At 42.2% G+C, this 21,229-nt stretch overlaps 1 protein-coding gene across 16 annotated transcripts in view; it reads left to right on the top strand.

Moving 5' to 3' along the window:
• Positions 1-21,229, top strand: part of LOC310903257 (uncharacterized protein) — a 142,905-nt gene that overhangs the window by 36,337 nt on the left and 85,339 nt on the right. For 15 of the 16 annotated variants that reach the window (XR_014587382.1, XR_014587383.1, XR_014587384.1 and 12 more), the window contains one exon: positions 1,489-1,571. Coding sequence is in view for 5 of the 16 variants with exons in the window: in XM_083846114.1 (XP_083702240.1) it covers positions 1,489-1,571 (83 nt within the window). In the remaining 11 variants the exon portion in view is untranslated. Of the gene's footprint in view, positions 1-1,488; positions 1,572-4,046; positions 15,168-21,229 lie in introns of those variants that run through there. The other variant, XR_014587392.1, reaches the window with a different exon arrangement.

Raw genomic sequence — 21,229 nt, 5'->3', positions numbered from 1 at the left:
GTCAGAGAGTCTGAAACTGACCTCTGCCGAAGATAATATTTTCAATTTTGTGATGCACTCGGTTGAAATCAAACATTTGCTAATTGCAAAGGTACTACAAGCCATGCCAAAATCCCTTTTTGTTGTCTGGAGAGTTATAACAATCCTTTTCTGGCAGTTAGTTTTAAGATCATTAAATGATCCTCATTTGCAATATATTTGCAGAAGATTACAGCCCATCTAAATTGACCCTGAAGGAAGACTTATTTCATTAATGGGCTGTCCTGTGCTAATGCATAAAGCTAGAAAAATATATCTATTAAATTCTTAATGTGTAAATGATGTTTCTGGCTTTCTTCTTAATTACAAAGCAAAATGAGCCTGAAGTGCACTCTGTCTAGGAAAAAATGATCAATTTAATCCATCTTCCAAGAGAAAACTTTTTTCGTGAGTTCCAAAATTCCAGCTATTCTCAGCTAAGACTGGAGCCTTATTGCTTTGTTCAGAAACACAATAAAATGTGCCAACACAATTTATTTTTTCCCTAGATTCCAATGAACAGAGCTTTCTCGCATCAGTTTAGTTTACTTTCTATCTGTTGAGTTTTTGTGGAAAAAGCTAATGCAAAACCTGGATGCGCAGTGCTTTAGAAATGAATAATGCCATGAGATTATGGGTTGATAGGGTATATGCAGAATATTAACACAGCCCATAGAAAGAGATTTACAGTACATACGATTTCCAATGTACTCTCTGTACAGAACCACCTAACTATGCTCTATCATCACAATATAATTCCCAGACAAAAAAAAAAAAAAGCAACTTATTAAGCTGAAGATAAGGCTATAAATACATATCAATAATTCAGATGGGGAAAGAAAGGTAATAGAAGAGAGAGAGCAGTTTGGAAAACCAAGTGAATGGCAGGAAATTAATTCTAAGTTAGCGTTAGGCTTAAAGGCACCAAACAGTGGAAGCGTGGCAGCGAGGGAAGGCGCTGCAGGCAGCCTCCTGTCCCTGCCAGCACCCCTCAGCCTGCGTGGGAGATATGCTCTCAATGACAAGTATCCTAGCTAGCTGACATGTTTAATCTAAGATATGTCTGCTTTGGCCACAGCCCTTGATGGCTGAGGACCTTTTAAATCCTGTGTACTTTGGCATTTCACTTTCAGCTGATGACATTTTAAACTGTGTCCAGTTTACACAGCGGAGTAACTGCATCGTAAGGAAAGATTGCAGATGTCTGCAGGTGCAAGGGCTCAGAGCATGGTGGGTAGTAAAGAGTTTAAATGACAGTCAAATTTTCCAGTGCCTGCCCTGAAAGAAGTTGATTACACTTTAATATTTTTTTTTAAATATTCCTGTAGTTGACCATTTTGCAATAAAGACTGATCCTGCATAAGGATCTGTAGGGAAGTGCTTCTCCCCCTTGGGTATGAGCCTCCCTTCTTCTGCCTCAGTCCTTTCCCCTTTGCGGTAACGTGTTTCCTCATGTTTCTTCCCTCCTAGCTCCTTGTATCTGCCACTTACTTCTTGTGGCCACCACCATGGGCTGGAAGCAGCAGCAGTGATGGCAGCAGTCATAACACCAGGTAACACCGGCATCGTCTTCTTTTGTACCGCTTTTACCACGGTTCTGGCAAAAGAGAGCAACTGCACCTTGCGGACCCTGGGCTGATGACGTTCTGTGTGCTTTGTGCACCCAAATGTCCCAAGAGGACCTGTTCACCTGTTTTCTGCTAGGAAGTGGATGAGTGGGGCTCAGGAATGCATTGCTATGGATTGATGTGTTAGAGGAGCGCTGCCGTGGGCTTGGTGGATGGGTGCTGCCCCGTCACAGCTTCAGTTTGCTTTGTGGGCGATGTGCAGTGCAGCTGCATCCTTGAGAACATTACAGATCTACGGGTCCTAGATCTGCCAGTGTAAAGAAGGTTTTAATCCTTTCCCTATAAGCAGATATTTGAGGAATTTCTTTCTTCAGTTGAGTATTTATATGAAATTCAGCGCCTTCACAATGTAATTATAAAACAAAACCACAGCTCCATCATTTTACAGAGTGAAATCTGCTCCTGCTTTGAATTCAGGCCTCCTGAAGTCTCAGTTTTATTTCCAATTTATTCTCACTTATTATTGCTACCATTCCACTTAATGAATTTGATATTTAATACTTTATTCACACATTTTATTTTTGCACCAATTACAGGGCAGACAGATACATTGTTCTTACCATTTTCTGTAATCTTCAGGGCATTTTTTTTCTCTTGCATTTTTTACTTCTTTAAAAATAACAATCATATTGGTATTTAAAGAGAATAATAGCAGGAACAACATTCTTTTAATACTTAGGGTTATATTTAAATGAATCTTTTCACTTTTATGTACTAGGGAAACAAAAATGGTGAGAGAACATCTTCAGAGTTTGTGCCCTTGATAGGTCAAGCGAAGTGTGTCTGAAACTAAAGAAGTTCTGCTATAACCATGCCAGCGGAAATGAAAATTATACCACTCATACTAACAAGTATATTTCCAAAGGGGTTGGAGGTATTAGAAGACTCTAAACAGATGCCTCTGAACTTAAAATACACTTAATTCCAAAGGCTTGTCTTGTAATTAATTTAGCCAGCATAGAACCTATGAAGAGAATGCAGGGCATAGCACGGCATTACTCAGCATCCACAAACTTCAAGGAGCATAAAGATAAGTAATTTAATTAAAAAATAAACAAACATTCACACTCATTTTTCACATTCATTTCCATCTGGACTGTAGTGGCAAACGTCAAGGAGAACATTCTCCAATTTGTAGCTTAATCTCCTGTAAGAAAAATATCCATCTGCTATAAAAGGAAAGTGCACACATAAGCCACATCAAAAGGATATCACTCATACTTCAGTTTCAGTTTTTATTCACATTAACTTGGACTTGTGGTATGTAAGTCTGTAAACAGCGTATCGAACAAGTGAAGCTTACTCCTGACTGTTTTAGTAACACATATTTGAAGCGACAGTTTTAACATGCCTCGTGTTAACGCAGCTTGTATTTCATTAAGAACTACCAAATCTCAGCTGTTCCGTGAGAACTGACAGCTGTATTTTTCTAGCATTAACTAATGTGCAGAGAGGAGAGCAGCACGGGGGCACTAACGCGCAGTGAAGGCTGAACTTCGTCAGCTTCTGAGGCCACTTGGTCTGCAGTCTTGCTGCTTTAAAGAGAGCGATTGGTACAGCAAGCCCACCACCACATGCAGCACTAAGGGAACACAGGCTGCTGCCTCTTCTTCCTCCAAGTGGTTTTTGCTGCTGGGTATTGGAGGTAAAATCCCCTCTCCCCCAGGTTGACCTCCTCCCAGATGGCATTTGGGGCAAGCGAGCCCAGTCCCGCAGAGCTGCTTGTGTGCTTGTGGTGTGTGTCTTTAAAGCTCTGTGACAGAAACGGCAGTTGCAGATAGAGAAGGTTACAGATTGAGCCCATCATTTTTCATGGTAATTAAACATTCTCAAGGGCAGTAGATCCAGGGGCTTCATCAAAGAGTGACAGAAGATATATAAAAAAATCTGAGAAAAGGAAATGTTGATAAGGAGATAGAGTGCACAGTTTTAAAGTGAGCGTGTGTAAAAGTAGGTATCTAAGGCAGTGGAGAGACCCTGCAGTGGGATTTGTGAGCCGCCTTTCCCACCTCTCTCTGCAGATGTTGGCAAAGCTTCTCCTGGCCCGCTGTACCTTACGGCCTGGCATCGTAACACAGACCAGCACGTGTTTCTGCTCAGTTGGTGCACAAGTTGAAGCTATTGAAAAGTTGCTTCTGAAGCAGCTGAACGGTGCCAGCAATAGTGTAGGTTACGTGGGAGATGGGAGCACAGTCAGAAGTGTGTGGCAGGTGAGGATGGATGGAGACCAGCGTTGTCACTTGATTTTATCCTACTTCATGCTTTTCAAAGGACATCACTTGGGCACAAGGTTTCCATGGAGGATCAGTGCGTGCTGACTGCCTCGGTCTCTTACAGCTGGTAAATTCTTCCCTAGTAAATATTTTTAAAATCTAATCATTCCCCATTTATGATTTGAAGAATCCCCATTTCAGAGGTGCTGGTGTCATGGGGAGGTCTTCATTGGGACCAACAGGGATCAGGGACCCAGCTCCTGATGCTCTGTGGAACTGAGCTCCTCTGGCACTGATGCCTCTGCGGATATCTTCAGTGGTGGAGCAGTGACCGAGGCTTCCAGGTGCTCCTGCTGTAACCCCGTTCAGGTCAGTGTGGCTAGTTTAGCTTACTCAGTTAGATCTTACATCCACTGGCCTTCACTATGCAAATTTCCTGTCTAATTGTTATTTAATAAAGTAAGAAGGAATCGCAGAAGCTGCTAGCAAGCATGCTAGTCTTGTTGCTAGTGAGAAGCAGCAGGAGGGTGGGTAACCATACAGCAGTTTAGGAGGAAGTAAATCCAACTGCAACCTAACAGGTACGGATGGGAAGGTCTGAATTTCTGCTGCAGGAAATACCGACTGGGAGCTGTTCTGCATCCTGACCCAGCAAATACTGGAAAGAACAGCTTTATCTTTTTGCTCTTTCTGTAAAGTGATAACACTGAATCATTAGCAACATCTGTGCTTAATTGTTGGGTTTAATGTTGTTAGCCTACTAAAGTGAACAAGAGAAAATTCTGCTTCTGAAAGAAGCCATTGCATTAGGGTCTCTTCACGTTCAGGTAGACATTATTGCATGAAACATCCTTTAACCTTTCCTGTGTTCTCTTCACATCTTTATTGCTTTTTCAGTGAAATTTTACATTTTAAAGCATCTGTTTTTCTGCAAAGTAGGAAAAGAGGTAACTACAGGAGATCTTGAGATATTATTATCATCCCAGTGTAGTTCACTGTGGTTGTTTCTTCTCCCACAATTTGAGGTAGACCTGTACAAGTTACACCAAGAGAAAACTACTGAGCCTTCTCTTCACTTATATTGTAACATCAAGAAAGCCATCAATGCAAAGCCACTGTGAAAGACTGTTTAGCAGTGAAGACATAACTTTAGACAGCCATGTAATTTCCTTTTCATGCTGGTCCCTGACAAGAGACAATATGCTATACTTCTAGGAATGGATAACAGGGGGAAGAGGGGAAAGTACGATAGCTTTATTTTAAAGTCTGTACAGTCCTGCTTTGTTTTTAAAATAGCTTTTTGGAGCTAGGTTGGTTCTCAATAATTTATCCTATTCTTTCCAGATTTGCTACCAGTTAAGTAACTAGTTCAGGGTGTTTCAAGACATCTGCTCTGGCTTCCTGGAGGATTATGATTAATAAATGCTAGCATGCAAAAGCAGTTGAACATTTGTGCTTTGCCTTCCTTATAATTTCATACTTAAGATATGTTATGCCAAATTCTCCGCGGCTTACAGACCCTCTGTAACTCCAGTGATGTTTCCCATTGCTGTTTATAAAAAAACAATTTATCTGTTATAGTATAATCAGTTGTGTTCACAACAATGAAATGACACTGTCTAGTTTATTCAGTCTTCTTTGGAATAGCATTTGGAGATCACTTTTTGAAATTGGCTGTTAACATTTGTTTAGGGAAAATTTTACTTATTTATGAGTTAGACTAGGGTGTAAGTATACCATTTGGTTTTTGAACAAGCACATGATAAGAGAAAATGTGTATCTGGTTTTGAATATTGACCAGAAAATTCATCTTGTGGAGCTGATGGGGAATTATGCCCCATGTGTATTATACTGATACTGTATAGCACATTTATCTAGTTAATTGATTCGTTAGATTTTATTTCTGTCATACTGTTTGTTACTTAACTTTTATTAAAATTTTAAATTTAAACTTTTGACCAACAATAGCCCAGATATTTACAGGAATATTAGCTCCCATTCTGATTACCTCTTCCCCAAGCCCTGACCACACATTTTTCTTTCTAAAATAATTAATTCCTTTTAGTTTTGTTCCTTCTTCTGAAAAGATACGGGCTTGTTCTGAGGGACAAACATTCTGGGGAAATCTTAGAAATTCTCTAGAGATGCTGAGATACCCTAATGGCATTTGGTGTGATGGTGGTTGATAAATAATGGTAGGGAAATTCCTTTGTAGGGATCCCGGATGAGGGAAGTTTTTTTCTCTCCATTTCACAGATGAAATTGTTCCCCCGATGTTACACTAGATAACCCAGCATCCTGTCTTCTCTCCAGATTAAGGCTTGAGTCTGTTCAGACATTAAAGAAGCCCCTATCTGATGGCACTTTCGCCATCTTTGCAGGTGTTCGAGTGCAGGAAGCAGCCTAAAAATGATGCTTGAACCAGCAGTACATCAGATCGTTTAGGTTCTATCTCACTGTAGCCAGAAATAGGAAATAAAACTTGCAATCTGACTGTTTTCATTGTATTATTATAACAGAACAACTGTGAAATATGTAAGTATTTCATGCCTTTAGTAATATTATGAGGAGTATTACCACTATCTAGATCTCCAGTAAATCCTGCAGAGCTCCAAATCATTGAGTTTTTAAAGGAATCTCTTGTAATCACACCGAAATTCAATATAATATTTGTGAAATTAGATTGGTATATGTGCGTGTATATGCGTGCATGTAAATCTTTAATATTTTATCCTTAATAGGGATATAATAGTGTATAAGAGAGAATTTTCTCTTCGGTGCAAGACAATTTCATAGAGATGAGAATAGGATTTTTACTGTATTGGTATTCATGTGATAAATCATTTTATATTGCTGCACTCTTGAAATTAGCAGATGAAATAGCATTCTGCATTGAAAGGTACAATATCGGGAAATTAAATTTATTGATAAACATGGTCTTGGTTATTATTTTATTTTTCTTAAACAGGTATTTTGCAGGAAAATATACGTCTTGTGTTTACTTCTGTTTGTTAACGCTTTGATAAATCAGACATTTTTAGTATTCTATCAATGGCAAAAGTCTAATTGCCTTATTGTATTCTGATTTATTTCTTTCCTTACTTTCTTTGCATCTGCAGCCCAACAAATGAGTCTCCAAAGAGATATATGTTATGATACAGTGTCAGTGAAATTAATCCTGATCAATTTTAAAGTTCACATTTTTATTTGATGACTTTCCTGGGAATCACTACAACCGAGATTGACTCGGTCTCTTTTTTGTTGGTTAAATATTGTTGTTTGAGAGCACTCCATACAGCGGGAGAAATCTTCTTGTACTTCTAACCCTTCTGGATCCGTGTCAGAAAAAAGCAATGGGAAGCAACCATGTTTGGCTAATTAACAGGCACCGAATCCTGCTCTGTGCTGACTCCAGTTAGAGGTTCTAATGGAGGCTCCAAGGGTTAGGGTGTGCTACAGGGTGCCTTACCCTCTGCGGGCCTGCCATATAGCCCGGGGGCCCTGTGTGTGCATGCTGGGGCAGGATAAATGCTACAGCTTTTTCAGATGTCTTCTGAAAGCCAGGCTCTTGTGTCCTTTAGGATGTCCATGCTGTGGTTCTCATGAGCAGGGGCTGTCCCTAGAGCTAGTTGGTGTTTGGGGTTATTAAGGGGAGACGGAGATGGGATCGTGCCTCGCCATTTTTTCCGCTCTGAATTTCTAGGAAAATAGTTTGGCTCTCGAAGAGTAACTGCCTCCGTATCAGCCTGAAAGAAGCCCCTGGCTTCATGTTAGGCGGTGCTTCTGTGCTGCCCAGCTGGCCGAGAGGGTCGGGCATGCGCTCCTGCCCCACTTTGTTTGCTCATTTCCTTGCTTAGGCAGCAGAGGTCGGCTTTCCAGGTACTCGGGGAAGCGATGCTTTTTGACCCAAAGGAAACAAAAGGCTTACTGTTTTGGTTCTGCAATTCCTGCCTTCTCTAAATCAAAGAAGATGGGAATGTACAAGAGTTATTGCTATCAAAAGGAAATAATTATATTGTCTGAAGTGCCCAACAAATCACATCTTAAGCAGTTTTCCCCACTCTACCCCTACCTTGTGAAAGTTTAAATAGCATAACCAGTTTCTGTGCGGAAAACGGATTTTTTTTTTTTTATCGTTAATGTCAAACAAACATTTATTTCAGGTGCAAAGCCTCGGGATATGTTAGTGAAAACAGTGGCACTGCTGTTCTATTGCTTACTGCCCACTAAGTGGGTGGGAAAAGGGTACGGTGACCCTTTTACCCTTCCCACCAGTCTCCCTAACAGCTTTGGCCTTCAGGTCAGCTCAATTTCCCCTCCGCTGAGTGGCCATTACTGCGCGGGGCTGTGATAAATGCTTTTTGTAAGGGGCTGCGTTGCCGGCAGCGAGCGGCGGGGAAGGAGGCGGCCAGGCCCCGGCGGCCGGAGCGGCGAGCCGGAGCGCCGAGCATCCCAGCACCAGTTACCTAGCAACCCATCGGAGGTCACCAAAAATGAATAGACCCACAAACAAAAATGAAAAGGAGATAAAAAAGAGTAAAAGTCTGCGGGGCTCAAAGGTTAATATTCCTCTATCTAATAACTTAGTTTCAGAAAATTGCGTTTTAACCTTTTCCAACCGTTCGGGGGAGAGATTTCTTTGAAATCAAATTAGATCACATTTGTATGAAACGGAGGGACAGAAATTAAACGCAGAATTTATTATTTTTCCATCTTCCTACCCAGTATTTTTGCAATTCCTTGTATTTTCTGTTGACTACCGCTACTTCACTCCCCTTCCGGCTCAACTGTAGCTGGCAGCCTGGGACAGAACTACTGATGGCTCCAGGGGATGGCCAGTGTGAAGTACTGTGACATTATTTGGGGTTCTCGTAGAGTTTTCTCTTAGGGAAACAGAAAATCTTCCCCAGCATGGCATAATTAAGCTTCATGCCCCTCTGTAGTCCCCATCCATCTCATACTTCTTGGAAGGAAGTGAGCGGCGCGTTGAAATTCACAAAGCAAAAGCTTGGTGGGAACGAGAGCGCAAGCTGGGCCGCGGGGTTTCTGGCTCGGGTTTCTCACTGCTTCCTCTGAAATTCCCACTGTTGTCACACACTGATGTCCACAACAGACTTGCAGCCTCCTACAGGGAAAGGCCTCCTGCCGGCAGCCGGCCTTCACCCCAGGTAGACGTGGTCCAACATCTGCCTCACGGCTGGAGGTGGCTGAACATCGAGGAACCTGTGGCAGAGCACATTGTGCCCTTATGAATGCCTCCCTTAGGAAGTAGCTTCGCTTACTCACATTTCATTAAAAAACAAACAAACAAACAAAAATCCCACAGTCTTTCAGATAAACTAACTCGTGGTGGGGAGCTGAAGTCCATGGTAGCTGCATTTCTGATACAAACATGCTGAGCTTTCCCCTTGCCTTCCAGCTCCGCTGGGAACCATTATAAATTCCCCTTTGATTACATAAGCCTCATTTAAACCTCGGGATCCAAAATACCCTTCCAGTTACTCCGGTGCAAATCTGGAATAACAGCGGTTATTCCTGCGGGGTTATTTTCCCCTTGCAGCAGCAGGATCCAGCCCACGAATTCCTTGGCTGCCAGGGAAAGCCGTGTGAAGCGATTGTTCTATTTGTGTCGTGGCTGTTATATTTAACTTCACAACAGAATGCCTTTAAACTTTACTGCCATCTTTAAACCAATGAACTGTATGGCTAACTAATTTTCTTGTGCACTGTAATACAGGATCGATAATACTGTTTCCTCACATAATATATATGCTCGCTTTCACTCACTCTGTTCATATATATCGTATAATTACAAATACTGAAATTTATGAAGCATGTAAAACCGTGTTTTAAATACAGGAGATCACTACGGTTGGGATGGTTGCTATTATTTAACATATTCCAATCAACATCTTCCACCAGAGACGCAGCATCTGTGAGCCCAGAGCATTGCCGTAGAGCGGCTGGAGCGGTTCCTCGTGGGGCATTCCTGCTGGGAAGGAAGCTAAGCTTCAGCCACCCTTTAAAAGTAGATTTTCCAATCCTTGCACCCCTGGAACAGGGATCAGAAGGCGTAGCAAGGTTTTCCGTCAGTTAGGAGTAAAATTAGTTTGCTGTATCATAGACGGTGTCATTTTAAATGACGCTATGCTAATATCTTATTATTATCTTCAGAAGGGGCAATCAGATCCTTTATTTGAGCTGTTTCCCTATTTCTTTCTCTGCAATGATACAGACAGTAATGAAAGGGCTAGAGCTAATTAAAAGACAATAACTTCTTGAAGGGGAGGTGATGATGATGAGGCAATAAACTGTGAGAACAAAGCTTGAGGGGTTTTAATGACTCATCAACCCCTTGATGGGAATTTAGCCTTACCATCACTATCCATTTATAATGCTCAGTGATATACCTTCCTTAAGAAGAGGAAAAACATGCTGCTAGTGATGGCTGCCCATGCTGGCATCTGGTGCTGGGGGACCCGTGTGTGTCCCGTGTCCCTCGCTGCTTCCAGGTGGCAGTGCTCGGAGTGCTCAATATATTCAAAGGTAATTTATGGTGCATTGAACTCTTGCTGTGTCAGAGCCTCGAGACATGCAAGTGACAGTGTTATAACAGTTGTGTCTGGATTTTTTACGATTGGCAACAAGATGAGGAGTCAGATCACTGGCAAGGGTATAATTCTGGCCAAGAAAGAGGTTGTGCTGTGTGCACAGGCACACACAGAATGCCAGCCTGCAGTCTTGGGGGACCTTTGCTGTAGGATGCGAGTACAGAGCTGAGAGGTTAATTAGGGTAAAAGCATTCAAATGGGAGGTTTCTTGGGAGAAAGGTCCCATCCTTCTACCTTGTGTAGTACTGCACCCAGCCGGATCCCTGGCTAGCAGAACTGCAGGAGGTCCCAGGTTCTCAAACGTGCGGCAGCTTCCCAGTTGGCTTTGTGGGTGCGCGGGTTCGACATCGCATCCTGCTTGCTAGTAGAGAAGGGTCTGAAGCAGAGCTCCAACGTGTGTGCACATGCAGGGTGACATGAAAGCAGCAGGGAGAGCAGACCAGTGGTGGAGGTCTTGGTATTCTTTATCTTAGGTGAGATGATCCCAAAAGTCTGAACAAAGTATCCCAAGGAACACTTAAAGATCTCTTTCCTTCTGCGAGCTTTATTTGATCCTTCCCTCTCTCCTGATTCTCTTGCTGCCTGTTTGTGCAAGGGAAGGCATATTTCTTGTATCTTGCCATCTGTAAACTGGAAACACAGCAACATGTATATTAAGAAAGAAGAAAAGGAATCTACCCATACCCACTGAACACCCATCTTTCCCCAGAGAAATGACCAGAGGACAAATAGCAAATACTTCACATATGGCTCATTTCAGGGCACCCAGATGCTCATAATGAGTAGAATAGAATAGGCTATGTTAGTGTCTACAGCAAATCCACATAAATATAATTATTAACAAGTGCTTTTTCTCACTTTAGGCTTCATCTCTCCCACCTCTGCCATTCTTCCTTGTTGTTTTTGCCCTTCTCTTATTCTTTACTTTTTCCATTCTCTCTGTTATCCCAGTGCTGAGTTATGAACTTCCACCTCTTTCTGGCTTTCTCATCTCTTCTGGCTTTTATTTTTATTTATTTATTTATTTATTTATTTGATTTTTTGCCCAACCACTGCCAGTCCTTCTCTTCTCCCTTTATCACCATTGCAACAGCTTCCTCTTCTCCTCTCTTCTCTTCTTTCTCCTTGGATGTTGAGTTTCTATGTAATTCTCTGGAATTTCTCTGTAACATTTCTCTGTAATTTTTATAAATGAGACATATCTATACTGTGTATTTTGATAGGGAGTAAGAGACTTAGGTTGTTCTGGGATTGTGTTGTAGCTTGCACCATATATTACGGCTCTTCAATGCCTCAGAGTCCTCTGATATTGACCCAGGCTCCGTTAGCCTCCCCGGGTCAATTTTATTTACTGTTCTTTCCACTGGGTTTCTCAGGCAGGGCCGAGGGCAGCCTGGCCCTGCGTTTGCTTGGTTCCCTTGGCTGTGAGCCCTCGTGTGATACTGAGGCCTGGAGAAGCAGGAGACGGGGGCAGAATGCTGTGAACCATCCTTACAATAAACAGATGTCCTAATGGTAATCTAGGGATATTTTGGATTACTTTCTTTACAAAAGTTTTCTGAGGGGGATCCTTTCATACCCATCATGTCAGATATGTGGAGAAAAAAGTAGGAGCATTCTGGTAAGCCAAAATAGAGTTATTGTATTCTGTTCTGAAAATGAGAGTCCCAAATATAAAGCGTACCTCGCTATATGAGATATCCAGAAATGCTCCCAGTCCTAACATGTGCATGGAAGTGAGAGCTTTACCTTCAGTCTTGCTTTCTAATACCAATGAGCAGAAAGGATCCAAACTGCCCAAAGATTCAGAGAGCTGGGATGGTCCTGGATGGGTTGGGAAACTCAGCTGTCCGTCTGTGCCTGCACAAATTATTACAAGATACAAACGAAATTGCTGCCTGTGTCTGAATTTGGACTGTTTAAGCTCTTTTTAAGATGTCCAGTCTACGCAATGGATTCTAAAGTTTCGTGTGTTTTACTGCTAGTCAAGCTCCTGAAGTGGTTGTGTTTATTAAATTGATGCAATCCCCCATGCAAGTCTTGCTTGCACATACAAAGAGGGCATGAAAGTAAATTAGTGTTAATCCTTGATTATTTCATTAAAGTACATTTTCCTAAGCTACAGCAGAAAAGAACACACAGAAAATGATTTCAAGTGAGTTATTCTGTCTCTCATTATCATTCATAATTTGCCCTTGCTATAATTCACATCCCTTCACAAAATAGCAACATATTAGTTAGAGCTTTTAATTAAAACCCCAACACCTGCAGGTGAGAAAACACAGATGGATTCGCTCCTCCATGGAAACACTCAGCTACATGTGAACTGGCCACAGAGCCAAAGAGAGAATAGGTGTTAAAATAACATGCCGCCCCTCACAGTGACTCCATTCATTCCCACAGAAGTGAGCATACCTTGAGTGTGTACACAGCTTGCTCCCTGCCTTAACCCTTTGCCTCTCTCTGTCAGCTGGACCATGCTGCCTCCATCAGAGCCTCTCAAACCGGCATTGAAAAGGCACAGCTGGGGTTTGGATGTGCGCTTTTTGCGGCTCCCAGCTTCACCTTTCTCTGCTGGACCTCTGACTGCCTTTTCCCTTTTCTCTCCCTGCCCTTCTAGTGCCATGAGTGAAACTGAAATTCAAAACTCACTAACAAGGCACTATGTGAATTGATGCAGAGCAGCGTGCAGCAAACCTGCTCGCTGCAGCGTGGGCATACACCCGTACCCGTACAAAATGGTCTCTGGTTGTGTTTCTGTGCCTGTCACGGGGCACAAGGGCAGAGCAGCAGCGCTGCCGCCGCAGGGGGCAGCCTCCCCAGCAGGCTGGCACCAGTGAGCTCCCCGCCAGGGGTGCTGGGCGGCTGTGGGGTGCTGGGCACAAGGGCACATGGGGATGGAGGTTGTGGGCAACTGAGGAGGGGCTGGGGCTGTGCACGGGTCCAGGGGAAGCTCTGTAAGGCTGGGGCAGGAGCCAGAAACAGCGGGACCTCGGCCTCAGGAAGGAGGTACGGCCCTGAACTGCTGCTTGCAGGAACTGTTTTTTCGTGGCTACTATCAGTTGCAATTAAGAACCAAAATTAACAGCTGTATTAGTGAGAGGTTTGGGGGAGCAGATGAAAACAAAGTTTTATGTTAGGAAAATGAAGCCAGTGAAATGTTAATTGTCCATATTGGACAACATAACATTCTGGCTTGTTAAAATTGAAGTAATTTATTTTTCTGTTTAAAATATTTTAATGGTTATATCAAAGGATGATGAATGTAAGGAAAAGTGTGTTTTTATGTACTCCATAAGAAAACAGTGTTAACAGATCATTATTTCAGTTGCAAAAGCAGGCACCCGTTGGTGAAGAGTAATATATAAGTAGCAGAGATTACTTGAATTCACTGGGAGGTTTTCCTGTGTAGTCAAACGAGATTTAGATCAAAACTAGCATGTCTCACTTGTCATGTTATATGTCCCACACAGGATAGTGTGTTCTAAATGTTACCATATTGATCTCAGAAATGCAGAACCGATTTGTTTTGCCAGACTACGTGAAAATTTTAATTATCTCTTAAGCTGTCTGAGAGAGATTCCCAAAATTCACCAGTACTTTCATATCACCAGTCTGAACCTCAGAATAATCTCTGTAGGATAGGATAGGATGGAATGGAATGGAATGGAGTGGAATAGTTGAGTCGGAAGGTTCCTACAAAGATCATCTGCCAGTCCAACTGCCTGACCACCTCAGGGCTAACGGCCAGTTAAAGCACATTGATGAGGGCATTAGGAGATCATACGCTCCGCACCTCTCCGGGTACTGCACTCTGCTACATAAAACAGTTAGCAAAGCAGTTTCTGTTGCACTGTTAGTACCAAACACTGTCTCATCCATACATCCCTAGGCTCATGACACGGAAGTCCAGCCCTAGCCTCTTCCCAAAACACCTGACGCAAGAGGCCCACTCCAGGCATTCTCAGGAACTGGTGTTCAGGCCAGAGGAGCAGCAGCACACAGCCTGCAGCTGAGCCAGCCATTTTCAGCCCATAACAAAGAATTTGCGTGGCACAGGGCCACGTCATGCTGGCGATGGCGAGTGCCACCCCCCTACCAGCCCCGGCCTGCCCCTCCTGGCAGGACTGCTGCTGTGCCAGGCCTCATGCGGCTCCTGACACCTCACCACGTCCTGCCTGCAGTGGTGCAGAAGTGCGGAGGTCTGCCCCTGTAACTGCCTTAGCACTGTTACGTTGTTTGGATGAGCGCTCTTTGCTTGTTTATCCGTGATAAATAATTACTTGGATTAATTATGTGATTTAAAAAGTTAGATGCCATAGGATTCAGGCCTAGTCTACATATATACAACCAACAGAAAACGCCTCTGTCAATCTTTTATTAAGAAAATAGTTATTTTTATTTGGCTATGATAATTTTTCATACCTCACGATTTTTTTCTCTGATTATTCCATTGCATCTCTTGTGTTTACTGACAACATATAATTGTTGCTCTTGAAATACTCAGGAATGAAAGCCTCTGAGTTTAAATGTGAAAATCCATCTCACATTTAGTCTGTAACTGTCCCTTCCAATCTAACCTCTCCATGTGTAACTCAGTAGGCAAATAAAGGATTCAAAACATTTACAGTAATTTTATAGGTCAGCTTTAAAATCGCTGTATAACAAAAGGACAATTAAAAGTAGATTTGCAGTACATTCAGAAAACAAATTCTCCGTTTCTGTATACTGTCGTAACACATTTATAAGTTATGTTTGAACTATAACACATTTTTACAGTAATTTTTAATGTAAAAATTATGAAAAAAAATGCAACATTTGCCATTCTTGCATGTTACAAAGGATGAACGCATGGTATTAGGCACGCTCTAAGGCTTAAGGAGAAAGAAGAGATGGGGAGTTAGAAGATCAGGCCTGTGGATCGAAGGACTGGTGACTGCATCTGGACAAAGGTACAGGGCCAACCTGGAAAATCCTGAGTTTTGCTTTCAACATTTCAGTGCTGTGAAAGCCCAGCCAATAAGTGATAATATTTTAGGTGTGGGAGTTCTGTATCTAATTTATCTCCACACATAAATGCAAGCACTGAAACTTTTTATTTAAGGTGACCAGGCAGAGGAACTGAAAAGTTCAGACATACAGCAAAAATGAAAAATAGAATGTATTGTGTTTACAATATATTCTGTTAAATATAGAGTATTTTTCTATTAGAGGTTGAACATTATATTACTGGGTGTCTTGCAAATACTGTGGAGGGACTGCCAAAATAACGGACTGTAGTTCAGGTTTCTTCAGAAATTTTCTTCACCTCCGCATCCTGTTTTAGAGTAGGGAGTACCTCTGCAGCCTAGAGGTGAGTAGTAAGACTGGGTGTACTTAAGGTAGCAGCTTTTGTCTGGTGTGAGAGAAAACACAGTAAAGCATTGTCAAGGGCTTTAGCACGTTGTGGTGACAAGAACAGATTCCTGGAGTCCTCATGGTTTGTACTCCAGTTTGCATGCTGTACGGGAGGCCGTGCTATGTCATCTTCAACACTGTTATTGTTGCTAGGTGGGGGAAGATTTAGCTGTAACTGCAGCTTCTTTTTGTTTTGTAGTTGTTCCTTAAGGTGCAGCTGGGCCTCTGACAACTCAACTCCTCTCTTTAATTTAGACTGCTGGGCTACGTCTCTATTCCTGAAGGCCTTTTGAATTCTAGGCCTGGCAGCCACCACTCACCACATCCTAACTCTTGGTCTGGATGAGACTAAGATGTACACCAGTCCCTTCTTTTCTTCCTTGCTCCTGTCTCTGGATTTCAGCGGAGGGGAGCCCTGGAGCAGAGCCCAGCATGCAGCTGATCTGTAACTGAGTCCTCACCTGCCTGGTCCTCAGGGTGGGCTCCTGGGGCAGGCTCACACGTCAGCATCTCTCCAGACACCCTGCAGGTGCCCTACACCAGCACAGCTCCCTCAAAGCTATTTTTGGTGACATAAGTTAATGCTTTGTGCTTCTTGTCATCTTCCCTCCCTGTCCGCCCCCATATTTGTGATCTTTTGCTTATACCCAAATATACCCATTGTGTGCTAGTGGCTATACATAGAGATAGAAGCACGAAGTTCCCAGGGTATAAAAATTAAGTTACCAAAGTTGGTGCTCCTGTCTCTACCCTGTTTTGAACGTGCATTTCCTCATGTCTCAGATTCAACCACCATGAGGTGGTGAGATATGACGCTTGGTGTCTAAAAATGTTAATGAGACAGGTTGAGGACTTTCAAGCATGTGCATGCAGCAGGGTGAAATGAGGTGTGAATCCACCCAGAAATTTGGTCTGTTGTAGCTAGGAACTGACAAATTCAGTTAAAAAAACATTAATATTTTCCAAGAATTGAATTTCCATCTTATATTCACTTTTCTACCTAATTACTAAAAATTCTGTAGGAAGGGTTTCCAGGAAAGGATGAAAGTGTTTTATCTGTGTAAGGCGCTCTGAAGATGCGGTGTTAGGAGTGAACTCTGTGGCCTGTTCAGTCTATTTAGCAAGCTCTGAGATGTGTAAGTACATTATCTGCAAGGCTGGTAAAGAGCGCTTAGGGAGGATTTGTGGGTCTGTGGGAAGGACAAAGAAAAATGTTTTCTAATAAATTATTCACAATCTCACAATCCCTTTCGGGCAGATTGTTGCTCTGTTTGCCCCAATGCTTCACATCTTTTCTCTCTGCATTCACATGCACATAGTTTCTCACCTCCAGAGAGCAGCAGAGATCTCAAGCAGGCTGCTGCAGCTAATGGTGGCAATTAATAACTTGTCATAATCCTGAGGATGAAAGGGAGGGCTCACCATCAGCAGTCAGGTCATGGCGCTTCTGTAAAGCAAATGAGGTGCAGGTGTTGTCCAGATTTAAGAGCTTTGCTAGACTGTCAGTACACTGCAGTGCCAAGCCATAGACAGAGCATCGCCCTACAGGTACCTAACTTACTGTACTAGTTTTCATGCTCCAGGTGCACACGCATTATATAGCCCCCCTCTCCCCCCCGCTGTTCATTAGTGCTGAAGAGGAATCCTCAGAACATTTCAATAAATCATAACACAGCACAGTTAATTCCAAACATGTAATTGCAGTTTGCCTATATATTTGCATATACGAGGCAGACCAATGAAGCTTTATTTTGCATTTGTAAACAGAAATGTGTTTGGAAGTGAATGTGTTATCTTTTTCTTTTAATTGAGCACTGTAGATAAATAGCAGCTTGGCTACCCAGTAGTGTTTTAGGTCCATGTACTCTATTCAAGCTTGGGAAAATGAAACCTCATTATGCCTTTCGTTAAACAACAACCTACAGAATCACTTATTTCTAGACAGCTCAGTTGGCTTTTCCTTTTTCCATTCCTGTGGGTCAGTTCTGCTTGAAATGAACCAAGTTTACAAATCTCTACTGGTTTGTACACTCCTATTATGCATACTAGCTTATGCATTTGTAACTGTCACACGAGTCAGGGTGATACAGCATTCTCATCTGACCCTATTCATTTAAATGGGTGCGTCTTGTTGACATTGATTCATGTTATAAGTTATATCAATGCATTATAATCCTTTTGTGTCACCCCACTGGTTATTTCTACTAAAATGTTGTGAATAAATGCTGGCAATAATGGTCAGTGGGATTTGAAGTGGTTTTAAGGGATGTGGAGTCCATCTGAAGTCCTGGGTCAGTGCATTATGCTTGCTTTTTCTCTGAAAGACAATTAACATGCAAAGTATCCTATTCTTACGCATTTGCATGGCAAAGCATCTAGTGGCTTATTAATAATTTGGGGCTGTGCATTCCAAATGTATATTGCACTCAACTAACGGGATAAGTAAACATGATTATGCATGCATGTAGGTCTTTATCAAGGTGTGGTTGATAATGTTTTAAAGCAGAACTATTTCTCATGAAAATAGCTCCTCTTAATAGCCTCTGTCTCTTTATTGTGCTTCTTAGTGAAACATAAATCACTAATATGTTTTCAGCTGCAAACTACTCTCTTTTTCCATTGTATTCACAGATTTAGTGGCATTTCAAATAGATAAACACAAGCAACATCTATCAACACTACAAAAAGGGGGCCTTAATCAAAGCTCCAGGTCCCAGGTCTCAGCATCTCCATTTACCTTGAGATAAATCCATTGGTGTGACCACCACTGCACAGGGTGACAAATCACCCTAGTCAGCTGAGCAGTGCAAGGGCTTATTGGCCTTTCTTTAAGTGGTCTTACCCTTCAATGAAAAGGATGGTGCTTGTCAAGCAGGGCCAGATTAAAGTTAGACAAAAAGAAATGATCTGTTATTAGAAAACTCCGATTGAGAATCACAAAACAGGAAAGAAATATGAATAAGAATTTACAGTGAGGATGCTCCCCCCACCTTTCTCTTCCTCCCCCAAGCAGGAATTAACTTTAATTACTTTCCTAGCTTTGCACATTATGAATGTCAAGACGACAAGGCATTAACATTAAATAAATATGTGGCTGCAGGAATGTGCCTGTTGGAGTGCAGGAGAACCAGAGCCCGTGGTGGGGCCGGGCTTGCTGAGCTGCTCCAGCCCAGCTGGAGCTCACGGGCCCTGCAGGAGCGCATCCTTCACGTGCAGCAGGATCACGGGCAGCTCTCAGAGGCTACTTCTGGGTGCCTGGCATGGAAAACCTCTGAAGAGATCCACACCGTCGCCTGGTGGAGGGCATGGGTGTCTGGAAATGAAGGGTTAGGGTTCAAAGGGAGGAGAGCAACAGATGTATGAGCAGAGTCTTAGCTGGGTTTGGGAAGAGCCTGTTCGTGCCAAGGGCAGGTTGGAAATGCTCTCAGTGCTTCTGGGGCAAAATTCTGACCTTCTTTACAGTGGCACAGCTGCAAAAACATCAAGTCTCCTATCAGGTTTGGCCCTTAGTATTTAAGATTGCATAATTCCTAATGAGAAACTTGAAAAAAAAGTGTATACAATAAAAAAGTATATACAGATAAGCTAAAGCCCCCCAAATGTCATGAAATTATCTCAATTAATAATGGGCAAATTCTTCCTTCAAAGAGCACCCAAAACCTCTGCAGAAGAAGTGCATTTAGCCTTTCATTTAACCTTTTGTTTTCCAGTGACCCACATCAATGTAAGTTTGTGTTTTAAAGTCACCAAAAGAGCTTTTAAAAACAAAATGACCAGGGAGACAGCAACTAAAAAAAAAAAAAAGAAAGAAAAGAAAAAAAAACAGACCAAGGATATGTGAGCAAGGAAAACTGAGCAAATATTTGCCCATCCAGTCAATCTGTTTGCTAAAGAAATTCACAGTGAGAGTCTAGAGAGGCGGTAAGTGGGAAAAGATGGACATGGTTCATGTTTAAGTTTATTCATAGGGCCCATCTGTAGGGTTGTTTGCATGTGAGTTGGGTTTTTTTGTTCGTTTGTTTTTTGTTTTTGTTTTTTGCTAACATTTAGATACATGCATTTAAAATGCACTTGATTTCTTGTGACTTGATAGACCACTGTAGAAAGATTAATTTTCTGTAATCATTTGATTTGATAAATGTCTACACAGCCCAGCATAAGTTTATATTCTATTTACCCAGATCCCGAAATTAGTTGCTAAGGGTACTCAAGGGAAACACTTCAGTAATTATAAATAGGTCCTAACAAAAGACGTTTAAAATTGTAGTAATGTAAAATGGTTATATTTCACATCCAAACATAAACTTACACTGGTAGGGGCACACAAAGGAAATGCGTACAGCTTTTTTATACATAGTCCTGTGCATAAATAGACATGGCACTGCGGGCAAAAATTTCAATAGCAGATGTGCTTCATTATTTTACTTTTTTAAGGTAAGACAGTGAGATAGGGAGGAACGAAGGGACTTGCACAAGATCACAGCAGAAGCAGGTAGGAGGGGTAGAGGAAGATCAAGGTTTCCCAGCTCCATAAGTGGCGAGAGCAACTGCACCACTCCAATTTATGAAGTAATGCAAAATTGATGTTTGTATTGGTACCTTAAGAGCTGTATTCAAAGCCCAGTGAAGCCATGGGGAATGATAGACTTGGTTCATGATTACTTTATGGCAGAATTGCTTGTCTTCACATTCGTCAGCGAGGCAGGCGTGTACCACAGGAGCAAAGAGCGGGTCACTGCCCCCAAAGGCGCTCGCAGAGGACGCAGCTCCAAAAGGTAGAAGAAGTGGGGGTTTGCTCCCCCACTTTAGTTAAGGGAATGTAATAATTATCTGGTAAAATGTCTCATATACATAGGCAAAGCCTTAAACTGCCATGGTGGTTGCACAGTAATTTAATATAAATTGATTAAGTACATTTTTACTGATGCTTAAAGACTAGTCATAGCATGGGAAACGATGTTTTGTTATCAGCTGTTACTAAATATACAGTATTTGCTGGAACAAATCCAGGTGAAAGCTTTAAGACACAGTATTTAAATGGAGTGCAGCTGCTGTTTCTGCATTCAGATTGAATACAATTACCAAGCACCTGATACTCATTGCGAAAATGGGCATAACTTCTTCCTGCACTGACCGAAATGTTCCGTGCAATAGTGCTGTTATTGATAGGACTCAGTCACCCCGATGTTGGATTGTGTATATCATCGCAGTTCTCCTTTCTGAACAGCAACTAGCTGTTATGGACGGCTTGTGGAGTAATGCGTGCTCGCTCCCAGGTGAGTCTCTAATCAAGTCTTTGGGGTTCATCTCCATGGTGTGAGAAAAAATCTCCAACAGCTCAGGAGCTGCAGGACTCAACCTC

Source organism: Anser anser, assembly GCF_964211835.1.
Source record: "Anser anser genome assembly, chromosome: 8".
NCBI classification, from domain to species: Eukaryota; Metazoa; Chordata; class Aves; order Anseriformes; family Anatidae; genus Anser; species Anser anser.
Note: the sequence above shows the minus strand (reverse complement) of the source record. Positions and strands in the feature narration are given on the sequence as shown.